Consider the following 26,500-nt stretch of genomic DNA (forward strand, 5'->3'; position numbering starts at 1 on the left):
TGTTAATAATCCATAATCTTCAGATAAAAGATTGAATTTGGTAGTGGTTTCCTTATCTACAGGAAATAATAGAAAAACCCACCAATACTAAATTCAACGTTCCCTCTGAAGTTTTTGCCAACATCGGACATTAGTAGGTAGCAATGACATAATTTGTTTCTGAAAACTTACAAATATAGAAAGAGACAATATTATTTACGTAAGATTTACAGATTGATTTTATTAACACTAACAATACCTACATTCCTACTCCCTAGTTTTCATGTAGCAATTCCGTAGTTTCAGTAGAACACAATTTTATTCGAGAAACTCGACTGTTTCTCTATATGTTAGTTTCTTGGCTCTAAAGTTTTCTATTAAAAGCTGTAGATAGTGTTTTATAATTCGTTTTCATGATTGCCTGTAAATTATTTGCGATTTTTCCTTTTTCTTGCTTTCATTTTTATATTTGTTTGTAAAAATGTCATTTTTAAAACATACGAGTAAATAAATAACAATAAGTTTACTGCAAAAATTTGAATTGCGCATTGTTTTTGTTATATACAAATAACATAAGAGTTTTGCGTGCGTGACATAATATGTTTTTTTATTATAATAATTTCACTGTTGTTATTATAAAACAAAATAAAAAAAAATCTAGACCTGTTTTCTTAATATAAATCAAAAATATATAGATAGACAATTAATAAGATACTTAAGTTAACTTTGTTAGGTAATAAGAGAAAGTACTTGTACAATGGATTTTTACGATTGGTCACAGTATTACCTATCTACCGCGATGGTCTGTACATTAAGTTACCACACGAACTACCGTTACTAATTTGCGTTTCGAAAAAGACTGGACTCCGGTTATTTTCACGAAAACATCGGTTGCGCCGCTACCGTTTCATAGGTTGTTTTTGTATTAAATTGCAGCTAGATACGAGTCAGCCATTTATCATCATAATCAGCCTAGCGAAATCCCACTTCTGAGCACATCTATACCATCGGAAAGAGGAAATTACCACTACGACAGGGCACGGGCCAGCTGTAATGTAAAGGGACTTACTTGGCCCTTGCTTTAACGGTAAAGAAGAATATCGTGGTAAACCTGCACGCCTTTGAATCCTCTATAATGTTCCCAAACTAAAAAGCATGTAAAGTCTACCAAACCGTAATTTGCCAGTGTGCTAGACTACGGCCTAAAGCCTTCTCGTTCTGAGAGGAGATCCATGCGTGATGAGATATCTAAGACTATATCTAGACTCATATTGAGCTCAACTTAAAAAGGATAGCGTACTAACCTATCCCAAATAATCTTTTTCATTTGTTTGTTTAAGATTAACTTCAAAACGGCTAAATTGATTATTTAGATAAACTTCCACAAACAGTTTTGCTTACGCGACAAAGGCTATACCTTTAAACCATTGAAATGCTTCAGTTAGGAAGTGGACTGTCCAAACAAATTCCAAGCCTTTTTTATAACACTTGAAATATAAATTCCATGCGTACAAAGTGGAGTACAGCTAGAAAGCAAAGTGGGAGAGCAGATAAAGTTTGTTTGAAGGTAGCTCACGGATTAATCCAGATATTGAAATAGTGCCGTACCTACTTAAAATTTAACAATCCTAATCAAGCTAAGTGAAACTTGCAGACCATAGAATGCGACAGTTCTGAACTTATTCTCTCAAGTTAAACTAATATTCCAGAGTCTGTGTTTGAAGCTACCTATTTATTATATCCGAACCCGACCGCCTGCTGCAGATCGAGTTTTTGGAACTTTCTAAACAATGAAATAACATTATTAACTGTAGTTTACGTTAATAAACCCTCCTCATACGTACCTACGTTCTTAGTGTATGTTTTCAAGTAAAGAACTATAATAAGATACTATTGCGTTTTTGTCAATCTGTAATTATACATGCCTAAGTACTTACCAAATTATACCGTTTGCTACAAGGGTCTCGGATATACCAATATAATAAAGTTGATATTTATTTCTCTGGGCATTTCTCCTCAAATGGCTCATATATTACCGTTGTGTCTGACAACTTAATATGAAATATTACGATAAACTGTATAAAAATACCACCGTAAAATATTGCCTATAAAACTGTGCGGTAATTATTTTCTACCGTACGAGATAAGTAAGTATACCCAAATAATTGACATTAAAGGGATAGGTTTGCTCTTTCATAGGAGAAATGGTTTAACATAAACCCACCATGCTGCTTCATTGCTGGTTGGCGGGCTACTTGTTTGCTTTGTATATTATTAACAAGGCAAGTCAATGTTATATAACCAACGCAAACGTTTAATTTAGTTTAAATCCTACTATATTATCAATAACATAACTCTCATTCACGTGAATGTTTATTTAAATAAGTTGTAGTTGATAATTATCTGGCGATAGATTTCCGTGCAGTTAGCGGCGGCCCTAATTGCATACTTCGTGTTAATTGACCGGTTAGCTACAACCGGTCTCCGTGCGGTTAGTTAACCGGTTACCGCTTTACATTAACTTTAACGCCGCACAAAATATTCGTTTTATAAAACCTACTTCAATACTACAAAGTGTATAAAAAAAATCGGTTTTAAGTATCAACATTATTTCACTTATGAATTCAATTGTTTGAAGTCAATTTGATCAAGGTAGCCGCAGTAACTATTCCTTTTATAATAAGAGGATTGACTCAAAAATCTTCATCATCATCACATCAACCGATAGACGTCCACTGCTGGACATAGGTCTTTTGTAGGGAGTTCCAAGTTCCACGATTCTGAGCCGCTTGGATCCAACGGCTACCTGCGACGCGCTTAATGTCGTCTGTCCACCTCGTTGGGGGTCGACCAACGCTGCGCTTACCAGTACGGGGCTGCCATTCCAGCACCTTGGGACCCCAACGTCCATCCTTTCTCCGAACTATGTGCCCGGCCCATTGCCACTTAAGCTTCGCGACTCGTTCGAAGACAAAAATCTTACTTAACTAAATTTTAATTTTAAAGAGACGTAAGCATAAAGCCACACACCAAATAAAAAAATAAAGCAAACCATAAAAAACGGCATAGAAAACAGCACAGATATGAAATTGTGCCCGTACAAGTATTCAATTTCTGTTTTACTGATTCTGTATTAAATTATTTTAGTCATACATTCTTATGTCTTAACCACATGTGTGGAGTAAAAATTGTAATAAGATGTAAAAATTTTAAGGCCACAGATAAATAATCAGGACCCAAAAGAAAAGCATACCAACAGATATATGAGGAAACCACTACACTACATGTCAAACAACAGAACAGAATTTACTGGTCATACAATATAACTATTTTATTTTACTCAATACGTGTAGCTTGACGTAATAAAGGTGCTGGTATTTATTTGATGGACAAATATTTCAAGATCAGTTTAACTCATAATATTAGCGAAACAAAGGACGGCCTCTGCCTTTGTACTAACAGTTTAATAATGCATAATGAAAATAATAAATTGAAGAAACAAACTTTATAAAAAGGGGCTAATAAACTAAACAAGCTACTAAATTAATTGCCTACGGTTGGCATTAAAAGAATAATTAAGTAAAGTTGATCGCTCATTGCCAAGAGTTGCATAGAAAGCTTTTCAGTACCTACCGAAAAATACTAGATGTATCTAGATACTACTAGATGACATAACGTGATGTAACGTTATTACCATTATGAAGAATAACAGAGGACGCAACTCAAGCTGAAGACGCCATTTTCATTTTCTACGGGCTACTTAAGGAAAAAAACGGATTGTAGCTCTGGTAACACGGACTGTATTTATTCAGCAATTTTTTGAAAGCTCACGGTACGTGGTCAAACACCAGACACAGATGTGTCTGTGTCGAATAAATTATATTTAAAACACTCCATATGGATTTATGGTGTGTTTTATATATGCTTATTATTATATTCTATATCGCAAAACCACATATTATCATATTATACTCAGGGTATCGGTTTTCTATACCAAATTACCAATTGAGTTCTTTAGATTTAAAGAAAGCTGTGACAGCCGGGCAGCGAGTGATCCTAGAAGATCCGTTATTCAGTACGAAACACGGAAAATAAAAATTGCGTTGCCTACTTCTCTTGCAACCTTGCCACAATGTGCGATCTACTTTAGTAGATATAATTCAGCGCAAGAATGCACCCGCCACCCAGTGTTAAGACATCCGGATGTAATTTGTATAGCTTAGGATTTTGCTTGTAATTAAATTGTGTCAGGTTACTTTCTATTAGGTAAAGCTTTTATAAGAAATTAACTCTAAAAAGCTTGCCAAAAGAAATTTTTCGATATTTGAATATTAATTTTGTTTTGAATGTATTGACTATAGAGTATAGACTGAACCTCCCTTTTGGGGGACCGAGCTAAATACCCGACAAGCACCTGTGTTACTTGAGCTGTGTTTTTCGGAGATGTGTGCTAATAATCAATTAAATATCCCTAACTTTAACGTTGAAGTACAGCATCGTGAGACAACATGCATACAACCTGTTCCCATAGGCGTGTGAAATGTTGCAATCCGCATTTTACGTGATTGGGTGGGTGGCTTATCCCTTCAGCAGACCCGTTCTAGTAGTGGGTCGGCAATGGGTTGACAGTAAATATATTACTGCCCAATTGATAGTAAATAGCATTTTTTTCATGATCATGACGAAGCATTTTAAGGTGTCGAATTTTCTGTCAAGGAATTCACAGTAGCAGCTCGGACTGATGAAGTTAGCGTTGTCCACTCCCATGCTTCGGAAATCATGATTAGCTGTAGGTGTCGGTTATTTTTAAAGCTTGTCGGATGCATTAGAGCACCGTTTCAGCAAAACAAGGTGTTTATAGTACAAGTCATGATACCCCGAATGAGACAAATGAATAGTTTGAATTAATTCGACCCCAGTCTCAGTTAAATCGTGCTTAGTTTAAATTCCATCTTAATTCATTTGTAAAGTCCAGTCCAGTCAGTTATTATAGTCAATTTTGTGGTTGTTTCAGTATTTAAAAAAAAATAAAAATAAAAAATAAAAATAGTTTATTTGGGTAAATAAAATTACTTTAAACACTAATGGCTGGAGCCTTCTTTTAAGGGTAGTATTACTACCCCTGTGTCAGAAGACACCGCTCTTCCATAACAAGAAATAAACATAAAAACGAGGGTAGGTATACAAACAAAAATATTTGAGTTGATATTAAAAATAATAGACATCTTAACAGAAGAAATTAAGTTAACTAAAAAATGAACATTAAAGAAAAATGACATTACAATATATTTAAAGTGTAAAGTAATTCGCGTGCGTGTTTGTGAGTATGCGTGAGGGTGTGAGTATGCGTGTGGGTGTGTGTGCGTGTGCGTGTGCGTGTGCGTGTGCGTGTGCGTGCGTGTGTGTGTGTGTTTTAACCTCTATAATTGTTTTAATATTAAATTATGCGTTTTAATAGCGATTCCACTTCATTATAATTTAATGTTAATAGAAATTTATTTAATATTTCTTTGCATGCATGCAATTTTTGCGGATATATTTTAAGTTTTCTGTTAATCGTGTTATATAAGTAACTTGATTGCGAGAAATATTGATTTCGCGCAAAAACAGTTCTGGTGCGAAGAGGTTTTGCCACAACAAATCGATTACGTTTATTTAAAGCTATAAACGGTAAAGATTTGTGCCTTCTAAGAACTATGTTCAAAACATATAGCTGCCTGACTGAAAGTATCCCAGAGGTGGAGTAGAGTTGTGAAGTAGGGAACAGATAAGATTTAAAGAACATTACTTTTAAAAGAGATCGTTGGGCTCTCTCTAGCTCAATAAATTTCGTTTTGGCTGCACCACCCCAGACTGTTATACAGTAGCATATAATTGATTGAACAAGAGTTATGTACACCGTATTCAAAATTTTTTTAGAAGCTATATGTCTCAGGCTTTTGAATATCCATATTAGTTTCCTGATCCTGTTAGAGACTAAATCTATATGAAAATACCAAGTCATTCGTTGATCTAGCACTACACCGAGGTACTTAATAGTCGAAACTTTCTGTATAACCGGGCAGTCACAGATCGCGTCATTGCGTAACTGTCCGCATGTATGAATCTTAAGTTTAAGATGTTGACCTGGTTGTGTACATTCACGGATAGTAAAACACATATATTTAGTTTTTTCTGTATTAAGCGTCAAAAGATTCCATACCAGCCACTTAGAAATGTCCCTGAGCCCTCTCTCAGCATGACTGTGAACTTCTTCCCAAGAGTTGCCAGTGAACACAATGGCAGTGTCATCTGCGTATGAGAAGATTTGTCCATGTTGTAGCTTTAGATTACACAGTTCATTGATATAGATTAAAAATAAGGTTGGACCCAAAACACTACCCTGGGGGACGCCATAATTAATATCTATCTCCCTACTAATATATCCATCAATCTTGATTACTTGGGTACGCTCACTCAGATAGCTCTTAAACAAAGACAATATCGTATCCCTTACACCAATAGATTCGAGTTTTTTGATAAGAATGGGCACCGAAACAGTATCAAAAGCTTTTCTAAGATCAAGGAAGACTGTGAGACATTTTTTATTGCTATCTAACTGTTTTACGATGAGAGTACTAAGTGCTGATACAGCATCTTCTGTAGACTTACCTCGTCTGAATCCGTATTGGCATTCAGATAATATATTGCGTTGTTCTAAATAATTAAGCAGTCGTATGTTGATTATTTTTTCAAGAACTTTGGAGATAGCAGGTAATACTGAGATCGGTCTAAAGTTACTAACATCATTAGTGGTTCCCCCCTTATGGACTGGTGTAACAATCGATTTTTTTAAGATAGCAGGAAAATTTCCTGTACTGAAGCAACGATTAACAAAGTGCGCAATGATGGGAGCAATCAAATTGTTAGCTAGTTTAAGAAATTCTGTTGGGACATTGTCCCACCCTGATGCACTACCCGTTTTTAGATTCACAAGTATGTCACTAACTTCCTTAAAATCAGTTTCAAGGAGGCCAAATGATGAATAATGGGAGTAGTTAGAGGTGATGAGCCTAGGTGGCTTTTGTTGCGGATTATTTAGAAGGATATTCTCGGCCAGTTTTTTTCCAACACCAGCAAAATATGTATTAACAAGATTAACAGATTCAGAAGGGGAAGGCTTAATACTTAGGAGATCCGTATTTTTATTTTTTGAGATATTCAGATTAGTAAAACTTTTAATGTTCTTCCAAAGTGCTTTATAATTTTTTGTAGATTTATTCAACTGGTCTTTTTCAAATTTACGTTTTAGTTTTTTAATTAAGTTATTACAATGGTTGCGATATCTTTTGTAAACAATTTTTAAGTTACCATCAAAAGAATTAGCACGAAAACTTTTCTGTAACTTATTTCTGTGCCTTATACAACGCAGGACTCCTGGAGTTATCCACGGTTTAATAATACGTTTACATTTAGGAATTATTAAAGTTCTTGTATTTTCGTCTAGAGAATCTTTAATTTTATTTGTTAATTCTTCAATTAATATATTAGGGTTATCGCAATGTAGTAGTATAGAGATGTTTTTATTAGCAAGACTCTTGAGTGCTTCATTAAAGTCAGTAATTGTCTTGATCTTTGAACATCTATATTTGCTACCAACTATATTTGATAAGTGAAGAAGTTGCATGGCATGGTCAGTAACAGTAGTATTGAGTACAGCTATAAAAGCACTACGTTTGGTTTTCTCTAATTTAAGCATACAGTGATCCAAGCAATTATCTTCCCTAGTTGGTAGTAAATGACCTGGAAGTAAACCATGAAGAGTGAGCATATTAAGGTAATTTGTTCTATTATTGCGTTCGTACGTGTCTTCAGTAAGTTTTGAAATAATATTTATATTTATGTCACCAGTTATTGTGATATTCTTGTAGGATTTAATATTTTCTAAATGCGAGTTAAGAGATTCAATAAAACTATCAGCACTGTTATGAGATGGCGAGCGATAGATGCCTAATATGACATTGTTGTTATTTGTTACTAATTGTAAGCATGATGCATGCACTAGCTGAACTTCTTTAACATTAACATTGATTGTATTTTTAGTATAGGCAACTACACCATCATTTTGGTTTAAATGCATAGTAGAATTATGAGAGATGTAATTTCTCAGTTGAGGAATAGGCTTATTTTGGCTCAGCCAGCATTCAGTAAGAATCAAAACATCAGGTTCGTGATTTAACTGGGACAAGGTCACACAAAAGTCATCAAAGTTACGATAAATACTTCTAATGTTTTGAGAAAGGACAGTAAGACCTTTGTTATTAATACTAATATGCTTTGGAAGATCTGATATTTCACATATCACAGTATTTAAAAATATAATTCAATATAATAAACTATTACTTGCCCGCAATTTTTTGTGTGTTTATTTTTTCTTTTATTCTCTATCCCCTGAAATAATATGAAAAAAATATGTTGAAATCTTGCTCTGCGAAAACAAAAACAATCTTATAGTCATTTATGAAATAATTGTTGTGAATTTAAAGAAAAACAATTAAATGACATTGTGGCATCAATATTTTAATTATAAATGCAAATGTGTGTTTGTCTGTTTGTTTGTTTGTCCTTCCGTAACGGCATATCTAAGCAGCCAATCAGCTTGATTTTTTGCATGGAGATATTTGGAAGGACTAAGATTAACCTAAGCTACTTTTTGCCTAGGAAATCTGTCCGAGGGAAATGGTTAAAAATCCTTTATTAATGCAGACAAACAATGCGGGCGAACAGCTAGAGTATTTAATATGATAAAAAAACTAAGCTTCAAATTTTACATTACTATCACAAAAAAGATGTGTAATGAATAGTGTCTTACTGACTTCGTTGTAAAAAGCTCATGGCAACATTGAGATGCCTATTATTTTGTAGCCGTTATACTGTCTAGACTGAAAGGCGACTAACTTGACTAACTAAACGCCTAAACATTTACGCAATTATTTCAAGTGCCTCTTTGCGCTTGCTGATTTTATCTATTGAACTAGAACTACATTTTAGATCATGAAGTCCTTGAATGCTGAATTGATACATAAACACATCAAAATTTTACGACCTTCCATAAGGGTCATTTGCAGAGGTCAATCTATACGTTTCTATCAAGGTGAAGCTTGCAGTGACGTCATTATCACCATCAAGAAATGCCCACTGTCGCAAAAATCTTCTTTAAAGCAGCGCTTGTTTTCCGTGCCACTCTTTTGTTTTCATCCCTGGTGGAACACTGACAAGGCCTCTGATAGGTTTATCTGCATTGACCTTTCACTACTCGTCGTTTGCTGAGGTCAGTCTATACGTTTCTATCAAGGTGAACCTTGCAGTGACGTCATTATCATCATCAAGAAATGACCACTATCGAAAAAAAATCCTCTTTAAAGCAGCGCTGGTTTTCCGTGCCAGTCTTTTGTTTCCATCCCTGATGGAACACTGACAAGGCCTCGTGATAGGTTTATCTGCATTGACCTTATATAAGACCCTGTGTTTTTTTATATAGACCATAATTGATGGACAAAGCAGACTGCCCACTTGGTAGTAAGTGGAAACTGAGTAACACTTTGTAGGCCATTTAAGGAATGTTCTGTTCATCATCGTCAGAAGTAGGATAATTGTCATGTGCCTGGAATTATACCACCAACCACGCCCTTCAGACCGTAACACAGCATTTCAACAATGTTGCTTGGCGACAAAATGGCAGTAGTATATCGCCGGACAAGCTCTGTCATTAAAAACTCTACCAATACTAGACTTCTATCTCCTTCTTCTCTTCTATAACCTTAACATATCGTGCAAATAAAAAGTATGAATAAATTCATGTATAAATTCAAATAATTTGTGTACATCCAACATAAATGTTAAACTTCAGAATGACAGACTGACTATGTTGCCTCAACAATAGAGCCTTAAGGCACCGCTATATAATACCAGTAAGATAACTTACAAGCTTTCAGGTACGATATACTTTGCCAAGAAATAGTCTTATTTTATTTAGCGTCTCTATTTTCCCTTCCTTTCCGACTTCCTGTATGGAGTAGGTTCGATAATCGAAGCGTACATTTTAGAATGTATTTATTGTATCTACTCCGATCTCACAGATTTTTCTTCGCTGATTTGAGTGTTTTTAAATGTATTATGTTGTTTAAGTTCTCAAATAGCTAGTTCTAAATATATTTTTTTGAATAAATATATAAATCTACTAAGACAATATACACCATCACCACCTAGCCCCAAAGTAAGCGTAGCTTGTGTTATGGGCACATAACTTAGAAAAGTTAGAGGTGCGTGCTGGGATACGAACTCGCCCCCTCGAAAGTAACGTCGAAGTCCTTCCCACTCCGCCATCACCGCTACTTAATAATAAATAATAATAGTTATATGTAGGTACTCAATGTGGCCAATGAATTATAAAAATAGTTTAAAGAAACAAGAACGAACGTGTAGTTTATACTTATTATAGCTTTTTGCTTTCTTGTTTGTGTGCCGTGACGTACGTGTTGACGGTAGAACAGTTATGTAACACAGTCGTCACCAACCATGCTCTTCCCGCGGGTGGGGTACGAGACTAAGGGAATATAGAACGGAGAACGTGCAGTAACGTCCTTTGTGCTGGATACTACTACTACCTCAACACTACTGCTTTCACCAACCAGTCTACCCAACGTTGTCTTTATGGACAAACCCGTTGGGAGAGGCCCCTTTGACCCAGCAACTGACTGTTATAAGCTATTGATTAATAGCTCTGTACTATTATTATCTCTATCTCTATATATTACAATTGTCTCTATTTATAACTTCATTATAAATAAACTACACGTGTAAGTCTAAAGTGAATTCATAATATAATCTTAACCACAAAGTTTACCACCTACAAAGTAAATAACATAGGGTTCGCGTGCGTTCAAAGAATAAACGTTACTTTACTTTTTACGACTTGACTCAAGTGGCATTTTTAACTCGATTCCGCTATTAAAATATTAAAAGAAGAAAACAAGGCGCTAAGTTAATTAATTAATGATTTCATTCAATAAAATTTGAATGAGCAAATTAATTTCAATTACAAAGACTTTAATGATATTAAAGCCCGCTTTCTTACCGTTTGTTCTTGCTCAACATTACTTACCAAGATAAGTTTGGTAAGACATTTTTCACTATAAAACCTTACCTAATCAGTGAAGCATAATTAGATATTTGCCGGGGCTTGTTCTTGAGGCTATAAGTAAAGAGACTAAAATTCAATAGGACTGTAATCCATGTAGTCCATTATCTATGTAGTCTGTTTTAAGCAAATTCGTGACTGCGTAGCGGAGAAGATATTTATTATACCATTCAAGAATATTCCGTTAAAAATGTCAGAATTATAGTTCTTGTTAGCCTGTCCCTTTTCTCGGTGCAACGAAAAATGGATAGGTTTGCTTTCTTTTATCGTGTTAATAGATACGACTCCTGTTTCAGAACTCAACTTTATCGTGTTAAAAGATACGACTCCTGAACTCAATTGTTACCCTTTTAGTCGTAGGTATTATTATAATAAGAACAGCATTCATTCACAATAAGTAAAAATAAATTAAGAGACATATACCTAAAAAAGTTCAAGAACTATCGGAAATAGAATAATGATAAAAGAATAGCTTTTATATGACTTTAAGTTATAAGTAATAATAATTACAAACTAAAACTAATATTTACAATAAATATAAGCCGTCTAACTGTTCAATATAAATTTAGTAAATTTATTGCTACTTCAGACAAATAGCGACACAAGTCAAAAAAGGTTTTTAAACAGTAGCGCTGTTAATGAATTCACAACAGTCATGTAACTGTGGATTTTTTTTTTATTTCAAGATGGAATTCATCCATACAAATTTCGAAGTAAAACTTCTTTAGGCGCGACTAAGGAGGAACTCAGATGTTTTCTCTGACGGAAGTAACGCTTACGTCAGACGTGTCTATAGTTTCCGCTATTTATAAATAATAATATGGATTGGTCGTAAGCAAATGTCATATATCTTGGCTAAGAAGTCAGCTAGTGGCAAATATCATAATCGATTAGGATTATTTATTTGATTCAGTTGTGTCCTTAACTAGAAAATTGTACATTTTCCGTGTAGCATGCGAATTAATATTAATACAAAGCAACTTTATATTGTACCTCTACGTGTGACCCACTAGTCCCCACTCGCCACTGGGACACAATAAAACTTCGAGAGCGATCCTGTAACGATACAGTAAACCGGTAGATAAATAAATGAGCGCAAAAAGCGGTTTCAAAACCCCCCCCTTAAGGCATCACAGCAGCTGCGGTGCACTCTCAAGGCAAACCGCCCGCTTCTTTTAGGCCATGTTTTGCAACTCAAATGTAGTTCTTTTTGCGCTTTTTCTTCCCTTACTAGACACCAGCAGCAATTCACAAGTGAAAATGTAGTCCGTTTTTATCTGCTCTTATATTTATGAGCTGGAAAAAGCTAAGTTATTGCCAATGACCGTCAAGTGAACGAGTATATAACTTTGCGGATGCCCATTAATTTGTACCATTGATGTAATTAAGTGTGTAGTGAATCTTAATGATGCAGATATAGGTTGTGACAGTGTTCCTTGATGATTAATTTGTCGAATTGTTTTTTTATGATTCCAAGTCATTTGATGACTTTAGTCAATAAAAAATACTTCAGACTAATAGAAAAGTAACTTAATCAATAACTTGAGGAAAACTATAATGCTTAATTTGTGGATACAATGGTGATGGTATATGTTGTGATCAGTGATGATTAATTTGTTGTTTTTTTTTATATGATTCTAAGTCATTTCACGAGTTTAGTCAATAAACACAGTTTAGACTTTTAGAAAGGTGCGATATTCAATACTTGATACTCAGCCGAATTACCATTCCAGTTTTAGGCGCAGGCTTACTGTCCTTCAGAAGGGGGGGAAATGAAGCTTTGACCCGCTGGGCTGCTCAAATTCGAGTTATTAGGTTTAAGTTATAGATATGTAACAACCCTTAATCGGCAATCTTATCAGGTATAAGACATGATTAGCCGTTAGGTGCCGTATGCTGACGGCAGATAAGAATACAGTTTTTACCAACTCTTCCCGCGGATGTCGTACGAGGCGACTAAGGGAATATAATGAAGGACGGGCAGCAGCGTCCTCTGTGCACCTACTACCATCTACTGCCACCAAACCGTCCGTCCAGCGTTGCGATTATAGGTAGACCCTCCCGTTGGCAGAGTCCTTTGGTCCAGCAGTGACGCCTATAGGCTATTGATGTTTTTAGACATGTTTAAATTCAAACCTCTGATAGTCGTACATTCGATTTTTGACGACCTCCCAACGCAACGGTGAGCACTGTGAATTTAAGCAGGTCGCGGGTTCGATTCCCAATTCGAAAGGCAGGGTCAATTTTCTCTGGTCTAGTCTGATGGGAGGCTTTGGCCGTGGCTAGTTACCACCCTGCCGAAATAGACGTGCCGCTAAGCGATTTAGTGTTCCGGTGCTATGTCGCATATAAACCGATTAGCGGTATGACTAACAAAATAAGTGGTTAGCCCGCTACCGTCTTAGACTGCATCATAACTTACCACCAGGTGAAATTGCAATCAAGGGCTAACTTGTAGTGAAAAAACCGGTTCTGTTACCGACTTGTATAAATTTTACTTATCCAACGCTAAAGTAGCTAATAGACACCACAAAATAAAGTACAAGCGGGGTTCTTTATTCAATTTTCACTTTGTAATAGTATATTAAACCCTTGTTTGGTTAAATTCGATATTTTAAATGAGACAAGCAGGATTCTATCCCATCAACCCTCATTGAACCAGCGGGGTAAATCTAAGATTATTTCTGTCATCTAAATGATACCTACTCGTTAAATTCAAAGTTTTACTAACGTATAAATGTCACTGACCTAAACTACACTGTTTAAATAATTATTAAAATAGGCCAGCCACATTACTTGAAATTTGTCAACTTACAAATGAATACATGTAAAGAACATTTGGAGCATGTAATAGAGAAAGCTTACGAACAATAAACATAAATTACCTTAAGCACGTAATGGGACGGATTCTTACAGTCGCAGAGAAAAAAAATATTTAATGATTTGGGTTTAAAAGGCAACAGTACTGAAGATTAGGTATTTACGCAGTGGTAAACTATAAAAATGGATAGGTTTTTTTTTATTTTCTAGGTAGAAGTCACCCCTTGTCTGCAACCTTATCGTGATAAGTAATGATGAATTCAAAATGGTAGTGAGGTTACCTCTTAGAAGTATATCAGCTATTATAAAACCGTACCCCTAATAGGTTTCTATGCGGCATCGTAGCGGAACGCAAAATCGCTCTGCGGCACCTCTTTGTCGGTAAGGTGGTAACTGGCCACGGCCAAAGCAACTACACCAGACCAGAGAGAATTCAGAAATTATAAATTCCCAAATTTCCGCTGTCGGAAATCAAACTTGAGACCTCTAACTTAAAAGCATAATGCTCACCGCTGCACCAAGGCGGTCGTCAAGACGTACACATAAACAATAACAATCAACGTTAAACACTCCGCCCATTGCCCTTTAAATATTATTTTATCCGTTCGGTCGCGAGAATCAACACGCAACAATTAGCCGTCCCTTACACCGGAGAACTTGAGCAGTTATCTTAATTAAATTGTACAATCCCTTGTTGAATAATGAAGACTAATTTAGCCATACCCAAACTACAAAATGTGAAACATGCCTTCTAACACTAGACTGTATAGACTGTACTGTATAGACTGTAGTCTTTAATTAGTTTTGATAACTAACACTAACAGTTCCCGCGGTTTTTTCAAATTTCCCCTGGGCAATTTAGGAATTTATAATTTCTGAATTTTCACTGGTCTGGTCTGGTGGGTGGCTCTTAGGCTGGTGGCTACCACCATGCAGCCAAGAATTAGCATTTCGATACAATGTCGCGTATAAACTAATTAGGGCTAGGTTTAGCTTATACCTGCCGAACGCAGGTTAGCCCGTTACCATTTTCGATTGCATAATCATTTACCATTGGGTCAAACTGCAGTCAAGGTTTAACTTATAATACAATAAAATGAACAATTTGCTTAAGATCTAATGCATAGCAATCACGCATATTTTCTGAATAAGTTATAAAAAATATAAAAAAAAACTCGACAACGTGAAAAAAGTCAAAGTTTTCAGGCATTTTAAATTTCGTCCGATATGATTTATATTGCTAAGTATTACTCATTTCATTTTCCACTCTTTTATCGGCTTCGTAGATCGCCTTTAAAAGATCACTTTTAGTGATAAGGCCGCCTTTGCAACCCAGCTCTAGTACTTAGTGTACTTACTGTTTTCCTTGTGTTTTTCCTATTGTGTTGTGTTGCAATAAAGTTTTTCTATTCTATTCTATTCTACATTTCATTATTAGAACATTAGTAAGACAAGACATAAATTGTATGCAAGCTATGTTTTTCTACATCTCAGATCCTGTCTGGATATACCTTAAAGCTGGTCCGTTATATAACTCGAGTAGCATAATGCAGATAGGATGGAGGTAGCTAATATTTTCATGTACTAAACATAGCTTGCTGCTATTGCAGTAGTTCAAACTAAAGCGGCTCGTTTGTTCACGGGCGCGTGTTTTACTACGCTAGCGCCACTACAAGTAAATGAGTACTATATTGTAGTCACATTCTACGATCCAAACGTAAAACTTTGATATTTTGGTGCTTTTTATTTTGGTACGTTGGGAATATTTATATCGGAAACTATACTTTTATATTGTTAACTTACATATCATGATCGTCATCATCATCATGTCAATCCAATACAGGGCACGGGTCTCCTTCCACAATAAAATATATAAATAAATAATATACTTATAACAAAACACACATCGCCAATCGCCATCGATAGCTTATGTTATGGGTACTAAAACAACAGATGAATATTTTTATGAATAATATACATAATATACAGATAAACACACATACACTGAAAAACAATTGCGTTGATCACACAAAAAATTCCCAGTTGTGGGAATCGAACCCGCGGCCACAGGGCAATCGGCCGTCAAACAATAATGAAAGGCATTAAGGCCGCTGTCCACCACGCTGGCGAAGAGCGGATTGGTGGACTTCACACGCCTTTGAGAACATTATGGAGAGCTCTTTGGCATTCAGATTTCTTGACGATGTTTTCCTTCATCGTTTAAGCAAGTGAAAATAAGTTTTTACCTTAGGCATTAATTTATTTCAATTTATACACATATGTTATACATATAGAATAGAATAGAAAAAACTTTATTGCAACACAACAAAAAAAGGAAAATACAAGGAAAACAGTAATATTACTTAGTGCTAGGGTGCAAAGGCGGCCTTATCACTAAAAGTGATCTTTTAAAGGCAACCTGAGCGTACGAAGCCGATAAAAGAGTGGAAAATGGATGGTGCATAAAGACAACATATATGTATAACGTATATGTTATACATATACGTTATACATATATGTTGTAGGATTATATGGAAACATCCATTATATGCAAAAAACCTATTACGATTACAAAGGTGCGGATAATTGAAAACTATTATTGATACCAACATATTTACTTTCTAATATAACCTAACTTGAGGTTTTTGTAAGACTTAAGAAAGGAATGCGAAATCTTACTTAGTTCCAAAGCAAACACTCAACTTGTCCCAATATCCTGTGACGCGTATAAAATAAATTCAGAAGAATATTATTTTTTAATATAATATATTTAAAATTAGAAACATTTATAAAACAATTGACGCAATCGGAAGTTTTGTCGACCGCAAAATGTACAAGTAGGTACTCGTATCTACCGCAAGCGGTGAACGAACCATTATTAGAATGAAACATTCGCTCGTCGGGAATGAGTTTTCAGTCTTTCTTTCAATAAAATAAAACTGTTAATCTATTTACGCGCGACGAACACTGTACACAAAAAATCTACTAAAACAGTACAGTGTTATGTGACAGTGCTCGTCCGGGAAAGTACACCGCCATGTTTATTTCTGCCATCAAGAACCATTGCTGTGTTCCGGTCCGAAGGGCGTGGTTGCCGGTGTATTTGGTGCACTTGAGGTTTAACATCTACGCCATAGGTTGATGGATTGATGAATGAATGAATGAATGAATGAATACACTTTTATTGTACACCACATAAACATATAGTAAAATTATAAATAAAAATTTAACAAAAAGTATACAATTTGGCGGCCTTATCGCTACATAGCGTTCTCTTCCAGGCAACCAAAGGCGTTAAACACAGCTCAAGAAGAGAGGTAGGTGGTGCACTTAAATAAACATGCATATATACATTATACCTACATATACAAATATGCTCAATTATTCCAAAAAAAAACTATGTATTTATTCATACTTTTCATTTGTATACTATAGTGGTGGGAAAATAAAAAATTACAAATTCCCAAATCGCCCCTGCCAAGAAATGAACTTAAATATACAAATATATATACTAATATATATACTACGACAATACATACATCGCCATCTAGCCCCAAAGTAAGCGTAGCTTGTCTTATGGGAACTTAGATGACGGATGAATATTTTTATGAATAATATACATAAATACTTCTAATATATAGAATAACCATTAAAAAACATTGTTCATCACACCAATATTTTTCCACTTATGGGAATCGAACCCAAGACCTTTGACACAGAAAGCAGGGTCGCTGCACACTGCGCCAGTTGACCGCCGTTGAACTTGACCTTTAAAAACCACCAGGCATCTAGGAAGGTTACTAAGACGTTAGTAAATTCTAAAATAGTAATAAGTACATTGATCGTTGTGGTTGTTTATCGTTATGTTAGTTAATTAATTCAATTAGGAGTAGGTTCCTACTTCACGTTACCACTTACATCCGTAAAAAATTACAGATAAACTAACATACTGCTTGATGGATTTATCAATGAACAACTTTTTGCAGATCGCATATCAGCCCATGCTGCTAGTAAAGCGCATTTTTCGCGTTCTTCGCGTTCACGGACGAGTACGTCCTCCGCATTTCTTTGTCACATTCAACGCGTGCTATTAATTCGAATTTACAGACATCCTTATCATTTTCAGCCTATTAAATATATTTTTTGCCCATTTCCCTGTTGACATACTATACATACGTGCTATACCTAGTATACTTATGTACTTACGTACGTAGTGAGAAAACTATTTTAGACTATATTAGACTTCATGAACCGAAGTTTATAATGTTCCAAACCTATGTCACCAGTTTAGGGGTGAATTTTAGAAAACACATGCCGGATAACAACACCTTTAAAGAAACCTACCTTCTGACTATGTCACCCGGTGTAAAAACCTCAAACTTCGCCTGAATGTGCCTTCATTATACGTTCAGACGTGCTAAACAGTAGCCCGTTTAAACAGACGGACAAAAAATGTTGTAATATTTATTAAATCCAAATATCAGGGTGTTGTGCTGCTTGTGTCTAACGGATCCCTGCGTCTCCCTGCGTCAGTCGTCCACCTCGTACGGGGTCCACCAACACTACGATCTCCGGTGCTAGGTCGTCATTCTAGCACCTTGGGACCCAACATTCATTGGTCTTCCGAGCTATGTGCCTTACCCATGGCCACTTAAACTTCGCGCCTCGTTAAGCTATGTCGGTAACTTTAGTTCTTCTACAGATCTCTCCAATCCTGATTTAATCACGTAAAGATACTCCAAGCATAGCTCTCTCCACTGCCCGCTGAGTTACCCTGAGCCTTCTTAAAAGACCCATAAATAGCGACCATTAATCAAGTAGTCATCTAAACTAACTAAAATATACTATGACAATACACACATCGCCATCTAGCCCCAAAGTAAGCGTAGCTTGTGTTATGGTTACTAAGTTGACTGATGCATATTTTTTGATGAATAATACAGGTACAGAAATGCTTATAATATATATATAAACACCCAGACACTTAAAAATATTTATGTTCATCGCACAAACATTTTACAGTTGTGGGAATAGAACCTACGGCCTTGGACTCAGAAAGCGGGGTCGTTGCCCACTGCGCCAATCGGCCGTCAAAATATTTATTTATTTATTCATAAAACACACCAACAATTAATTGTAACTACGTTCATAAAAAAAATAATTATGTGTTAGAATTACAAATTCTGTCTAGTGCCATTACAATAATCAATTATAGGTGTATTCAGCATTATCGTTGTTATCTCCGGTCACAATTATATACACAGACAGACAATGAAATTGTATCTATTTGTAAATAGTATATACTATAAGAACATCTTAATATTAATAGCGAGGTAGATATCTACTTAATATTACCAAAAACATTTTCCTACGTTCACGAACTGAAAAGCCACTTAAAATTCTTCATCAAGGACATTCAAAGACGTCTTTTGACGTAAACCGGAAAGTAGAGCAACTTTACGGGTCACGCTTTAAACTCTTTCAACGAAAGCTCTGCGCCGTAGGACATTAATAAACGATCACCAACTTACAAGGAAGCCTAAGAATGACTCCCACATTCATTCGTTCATTATAGTCGACTCGAACTTTTGGTCGCTCTCATGAACATTAAATATGTACGTAGTTTGCAGCCTCTTTGATTATAGTTCCTCGCGAATCTGAACGAGCTTTTAACACAGTATAACTACGTATCAACACTAAGTGGTCTACTCCCACAATGATAAGGGTTTAGGACAAAGTCCACCATGCTGGCATAGGGCGGATTTGTGGACGTGTAAGGTAAAAAATTGTTTAAGTTTGTACGCTTACTTTCCGCTTTTCATAACCTAAAGAAATTTGAAAAAAATTATGGTTCTAGGGTTATTATTATTAATCTAGGGTTATTCAAGGGGCGGATAAACAAACTCCTTAAAAACTGGAAACGCATCGGTGGATCACTTAACATCAGGTGACCCACTTGCTCGTTTGCCCGCTATTAAACAAAAAAAAATTGAAAAGGAGGTGATTCATGTGCTCACTGGTCTATCAATTATAACTACAAAGAATACAAAAACAAGGCATTTTTATAAAACAGGAAAGCATGAAACTTTATAAAGTGTGAGGATATTTTAAATAAAATTGACGTATATTCGTTAATACTGTTGGTAAACTATTCAAGTGAATGGAAATTCCTCATCCGGTCTATTTACTTAATCGCTGGAGGATTATTACATTTTATTCCGAATATTTTTTTGGCAAATTCAACTGTTATTTACCACCGGTAGTGATGGCTGCGATTCGTTTTAATGCTGGCTGCACATCTGTATATAATAATAAATAAAGCTGTGTATGTTTTTGGTACTTTCGTTTGAACGCGCGTTTCTCTGGAATTAAAGGCAAAATTTATGTTTTAATTCTATAATCCCTACTAATATTATAAATGTCAATGTAAGTTTGTTTGTTACGCTTTCACGCAAAAATTACTTAACCGATCCTCATTAAACCTTTTACTCATGTTCTTGGAAGTATTAGAAGTAATATAGGATACTTTTTATCCTGACATAGTGTGTTTATGGTCGTTAAACCCACCAAACCGCATTAAATCAGCGTGTCTTAGCTCTTAATCACTGTCTTGTCTTACACCCAGCAGTGGGGCATTAAATAAGGCTGATGCGATGATATAGCGGATTTTTAACGTCATAAAAAAGTTGACATCATAAATCAAGGCCCTGTTGGATGTGGGTATGTACCTACTTACGGTGTGTATTTATATCTAGAACACGTGTTCACCAATTCACACCCATCCATGCGGAGCGGAGAAAATTGTTTCTCGAGACTTGTATTCTAGATCTTTCCAAACATAAAAACGTTTAATTATGTTACTTATGATTGTTTTTATTACACTACAAGTAATAAATACAAACAATCACTGACAACAAATACAGATATATCATTTGTTACTATTTTATCTTTCAAATCTTAAACCGTCTACTAAATTAAGTAATACATTTGAAAAGGTATAAGTACAGTCTTGTTGGTCTCATTAACATTCGATAAAAAATATCATGAATATGTGTTAATAACACGAAGTTTCTTTAGTGCAACAGAAAATCGAACTCAAGTATTAAGTATACTTTATGAAATAGTATACTTTTATTCTAACTGAAGACTGAAGTCTGTTTGGTTATTTTCGATTCCATAATTACAATGAAAATTTAAAGTATGACTTTATTTAACACGGGTAAGGTAGCACGATAAAATAAAACGAATACGAATTTAAGTACCGTCTGTGAAAATCCACTGTATGTATTTAATTCTATCTCAATCACGTGTTTACAAATACACACCCATCCATGTGAGAAGCTTTACAAAAGTGTGTTACAACACAATGTTATACAGTATACACTATGATACAATGTCCATCGCAACTGTTTATTCTAAAGCTTTCGAAACTCAACAAAACTAAATGTGGTTTTACGGTGCGAGGTATTACTTTGTTTATTTTTATTGAAAAAAAATATAATGAAGGTTTCGCGCTATGAATAATTTATTTCAATTGAGAGCACGTATTTCCAAATACATATGCCTTGAGTGAAACTTAACAAAAGAATGTTTTATATAGACCCTCTTAGTTCTAGAGCTTTCTAAACATAAGCAAAACTGAATTTTTACTTGATAGTCCAAATGTTGTTATTAGTTCTATTATTGATAAAGATATTTATTGGTCAAAATACACACATTTTAATAATGAGCTATCCTCTAAGAAACAATTTATAATATTAATGCTACCGCTACGTGTTGGCTATAGGTATCCAGTGTCTGTTTTTAACCGAAGCACGTGTTTACAAATACACACCCATCTTTGGGCGGGGCTTCAGAAAACACTTAAATATTTATTAAGACTGTCTTTGAGCTTTCTAAACAAAATCTTTTATTTTATAAAAAACATAAACGTCAAACTTTTTTAACTCTATAACGAACACCAAAATGACTTTAAGTGTAGTTTTTGACTGTGATTCTAAGTTTATTTTTATCCGAAGCAAGTGTTTATAAATACACAACTAGGCGGGCTTTTGTAAATTGTTTTACACTCCAATATCAATCAAAACTATCTTATTTAAGAGCTTATTAAACTTAAACAAAACTAATTGTGTTTCGACGATGCAGGATTCCTTTCAGTATTTCATACTAAAACGTAAATACACGTACGTACGTGTACGTATTTAAAAACACGCGAATCAGCTTCGATTTTTCATTGAAAGAATCATTTGACCTGCTTTTATATTTGAATTTACTAAGACTGCGACTGCCTCAAATAAATAAGAAATATTTGGAATGTAAACTGACATAATACATGTTAAAACATAATGTACATGAAGGTTTGTAAATTTACGTTTGAGTTCGCAATCGTGTCTCATAGTTTCTCATGTCCTCTTTAAAACAAGTCTCTTTCTAACTGCTGTACTACCAAGCTTATTCTCACTTAGCTTAGTTGTAGCTTTTCTAAACATTAACAAACTTATCATATTCTTAATGTATTCTTACCTTGTTTCCTTTCTTAGCCTTTGCTGTAATAGTAAAAAAGTCGCGTGTTCTTTGTTGGCAGACAATAATACCACCTATTTTTTTTTTTTGGTACACTGTGGTCCGATCTTATAACACAGATTGCCAATTTGATTTATTTATTTTTAAAAATTATTCATTGTTAAGTCAACATCTACTGAGGATGCTCCGGTTTCGGAGCGAAACGTGTGTAGTACATTGCCGAAGATCTGTTTGGTGCGGATCATAAGGATTGAAGAAATTATAAATTACACCATACAGATTCTCCTGCTTTTCGCATAGTATAGCTAATTAGGCTTAATTTTCATGATATATCATGGATTTCCGCAAATCCAATACAAATTGCCGTAATAAAATAGACGAATTTAAAATTTTTACAACGATTATATAAGGTTTACGCGCAAAATGTATCATGAGAAAATATTCAAATTCTAAGTAGGGAATTAAGTTTAGGTAGGCCTGTCGTACAAGTTTTGTTATCGCTTAACATCCTTGTAATATGAATGCTTTATCAGTAGAGATAAAAATGATGTTAAACGCTATTCAATTTAAAATCCGCGTGAAATTTTATAAACGTATGCATATTTCAACTTATTACTAATTAATAAAAAAAAAGTAAAATAAAAATACATATCGTATTCAAGAATCCTAAAATTTTTGGAAGAATTTTGAAAATAGGGATTAGCTATGGATATTAATGAAAATCTGCGTGAGATGTACTTAATCGGATATGTATTGGAAACTGATTGTAATTTAAGTAACATAAAAGATTATGGAGCTGGCATATCCACGACGGACGACTGAAGACGCAAAAAATTAGACATACAAAAAAAAAACTGTGCGATTTGTTTGTTAATTCCGAACTTTAGGTACGTACAGAACAACTACAATATAGTTTGCTTCAACTAGTGTAAAGGAAATTGGTCGAGGAAGGTTATGTCAACATTATCAACGCAAACGCTACAAAACTGTTGCTATTGTTTGAGGTGAAACATGTGGCATTGTTGTGTTTGCGAGGCGCACGTCGTGGCTCGTATCTACTCGACTCGTAGCGGACGTGGGCCACCGCATCCGCTGTGCGAAGGAGGGGGGAGGATCTTTCAAATGAATTTCTTTCACGATTTTATGAACATTACTTTTTGAAATTTGAATATCTTCAAAACTAGAGTTATTCGCGTTTAAACAATGATATATCACATTCCACCTGTAAGGCATGTGACAATGAAGACGGTGAAGGAGTCATCGTGGGGAAAACTGCATGTCTAATGCCTAAGAGCTCCATCTTAGTTACATCGTCATTATTGTGATTTTAAACCAACACTGGTATATTTTCATTGAAAAAAACCTCTTTAAGGTTTATTCCAAATGTTTTTTTTTCCATTAATGATAAGAATCAAATATGAATGATATTGGAATTAAAAATAACCATTCTAAGTACACCTCTGCGGTGCTCACTTACAAATATTCTACGTTCAGCCGTTTGTACTGTAGTTTATCTGTCTTTACAAATTAATTAAAATGTAACATTATTTTAAGGGCACACAGTAAAAATTTTCTGTATAGATTAGGTCAATTACGATATAGGATACAAATTGGAACAAGCGGAAGAATCACGAACATAAAGGCGATAATAAATAGTATAAAAGATTTTCCTTGTTTTTGTGCAATGAATCATTAGAACTATCAATGCAGCTTTATTTGAATAGTATTCAGTCCGACAAGGAAAACTTAAGATAGTTTAGCTAACCACAAATTAAAGGAATTGTTTAACGACTTAAAACATAATAAGGATAATAAATAATATTTTACGGAGTAAGACTTGTATGGTTTTTTGCAATTACAACCTCTTACTTATTATTGATAATAATCCATTCACACCGTAGTAGGTACCTTTTCGTAAAACTTAATACTAAATACCTATTTTAATCGACCAAATTAAATAATACGCAGAACCTCTTGTATTTATACGACTAAGTAAAAGAAAGAAAACCTCATGTATTTTTACTAATAAGTTAATATAAAGGTCTACTTTCTAAACACATGTGGATTGACGAGGAAAACACAAATGGTCATCAAACTTTAAGGACCTTATTAGCAAACAACATAACCTCGGAATGGTATATATAAATTATTGTTATATAATGAAAATTTATTTATTCCAGGCGTTCCTTTATCGATTAAGTATAAGCTATTTTGAAACGGAATTAAATCAAAAAGGCGGCAAAGCTCACACTATTTAAACAAACATTCCACGTAGCGAAAACGCAAAATATTAGATCTAAAACATGCAAATATTTGCATGCTGTTGTTCTTTATCTCATTCATCTGAATTAGCATTTAATCCTCGCATGCTCTTGCATATGTAGGTATTTATCGTCTTATAACGATAATGGCTGGACGTTATATTTCATACAACGAGTGACTGTCAGCATATGCCGGGTCAATTAGCATGAATTAACGCTAGATAGGCCGGGCCGGGCTATAAATTGCCCTATTGAATAGATAAAGATAAAGATAACGGATTGAAATTGAATAGTGGACTCAACCTAATTGATTGATGTTTGCGAAAAACAAATAGTGTTTACATATCTAGATATCTTTCATCATTATATTTTTGTCTGTGTTTATTTATAAGAAGATTCTTCGTTTACAAAATGAAAGCCTGTTCTATTTTTAGAAATGAAACGAACTAACGACAAATAACGTTATACCAGAATCTACAAGGGCTTCTATGTTTACAACTAAATAAAAGTCGACCTTGTTAAAACCCAAAAAAAGGTACAGACATTCCGATACAACGAGATCACAGACATCAACAGATGTCTGTCGTTTCGTTCTTATTCTTAATAATATTCAGTGATCTTAGTACCCATAACACAATCTAGGTTTATTTTAGGGCTAGATGGCGATGTATGAATTGTCGCTGTAAATTTATTTATTTATATACATCTTGAGTAATAATCGCCTTCGTATACCAACTTTTTTACCTATGATCATGGAATCGTTAAAAAACCAAAATAACGTGTACTAGCACAACGTACGTTTTTAAAATTTTATCTGTTTACTTGTTTTTATCAATATTGTCTACGCATATTTGAAATGGAATGGGATGTCTCCCTTAAATGTCAGTTGTTAAATACGACCTTAGGTATTTTCTTACCTTGTTTATGACCGCGTGTTCTTTATTTGCAGGATACTATCAGCCCGCGGGTCCGCTGATAAAGGAGAGCAGCGCAGATGCAGAACGAGCGCTTGCCAGATATCACCCGCCGCATTACCACCCTCCGCATCCACCTGTGAGTATCATTCCACATCTTCCGGGGTCACTAAATATTACCATGATATTATGATGCGAATACTCTGAGCTATCTCATCAGGCCGATTTTCAAGGCTCAAATTTATAGAAAACGGTCGCTTTTGTGCTATCTCAATCCAAAGAGATAGCAAGACATCGGCACGGCATCATTCTATAATTGTGCAGGTTTATACTTGTCTACAGACCACACTTCAGTAGGAAGCGGTGATAGTTAAGTAATGTGGTTATGTTAGGTTAGGCTCATACACACAAATAAGTTTTGGAAGTTATCTGCGTTTTTAATTTTAGCACTAAAAATATCAATTGTTTTATGAAAATTAAGTTTAAGCTATTTTGCTGCTAATTGCTTAAGCTAATTTTTAAAAGCAGGAGAATCCACACAAAACAGATCTTCGGAAATGTAATACGCACGTTTCGATCGGAAACCGAAGCATCTTCAGGAGAATTAATTTCTTTACAATTAATAATTGTTAACAATTAATTCATATTCGTAATTGTTAACACTTATCATAATTGTTAAATGTTGTTGTTAATCAATAAATTGTCAAAAAATATATCACGGAATTCAGCAAAGTAACGCCTGCGTCTATCCAAATATCAATTGCTTAAACGAAATACTCCTAATAAGGAAACCTGTATGCTTGAAAGTTCTCCATGGTGTTCTT

At 34.8% G+C, this 26,500-nt stretch overlaps 1 protein-coding gene across 1 annotated transcript in view; it reads left to right on the plus strand.

Annotated features, from left to right (window-relative positions):
* The window catches only part of LOC120631620, a 300,382-nt gene that overhangs the window by 263,274 nt on the left and 10,608 nt on the right, over positions 1-26,500 (plus strand). The window contains exon 5 of the mRNA XM_039901276.1: positions 25,712-25,815. Within this exon, the coding sequence (XP_039757210.1) occupies positions 25,712-25,815 (104 nt within the window). The remainder of the gene's footprint in view (positions 1-25,711; positions 25,816-26,500) is intronic.

Source organism: Pararge aegeria, chromosome 18 (assembly GCF_905163445.1).
Source record: "Pararge aegeria chromosome 18, ilParAegt1.1, whole genome shotgun sequence".
Taxonomy (NCBI): domain Eukaryota; kingdom Metazoa; phylum Arthropoda; class Insecta; order Lepidoptera; family Nymphalidae; genus Pararge; species Pararge aegeria.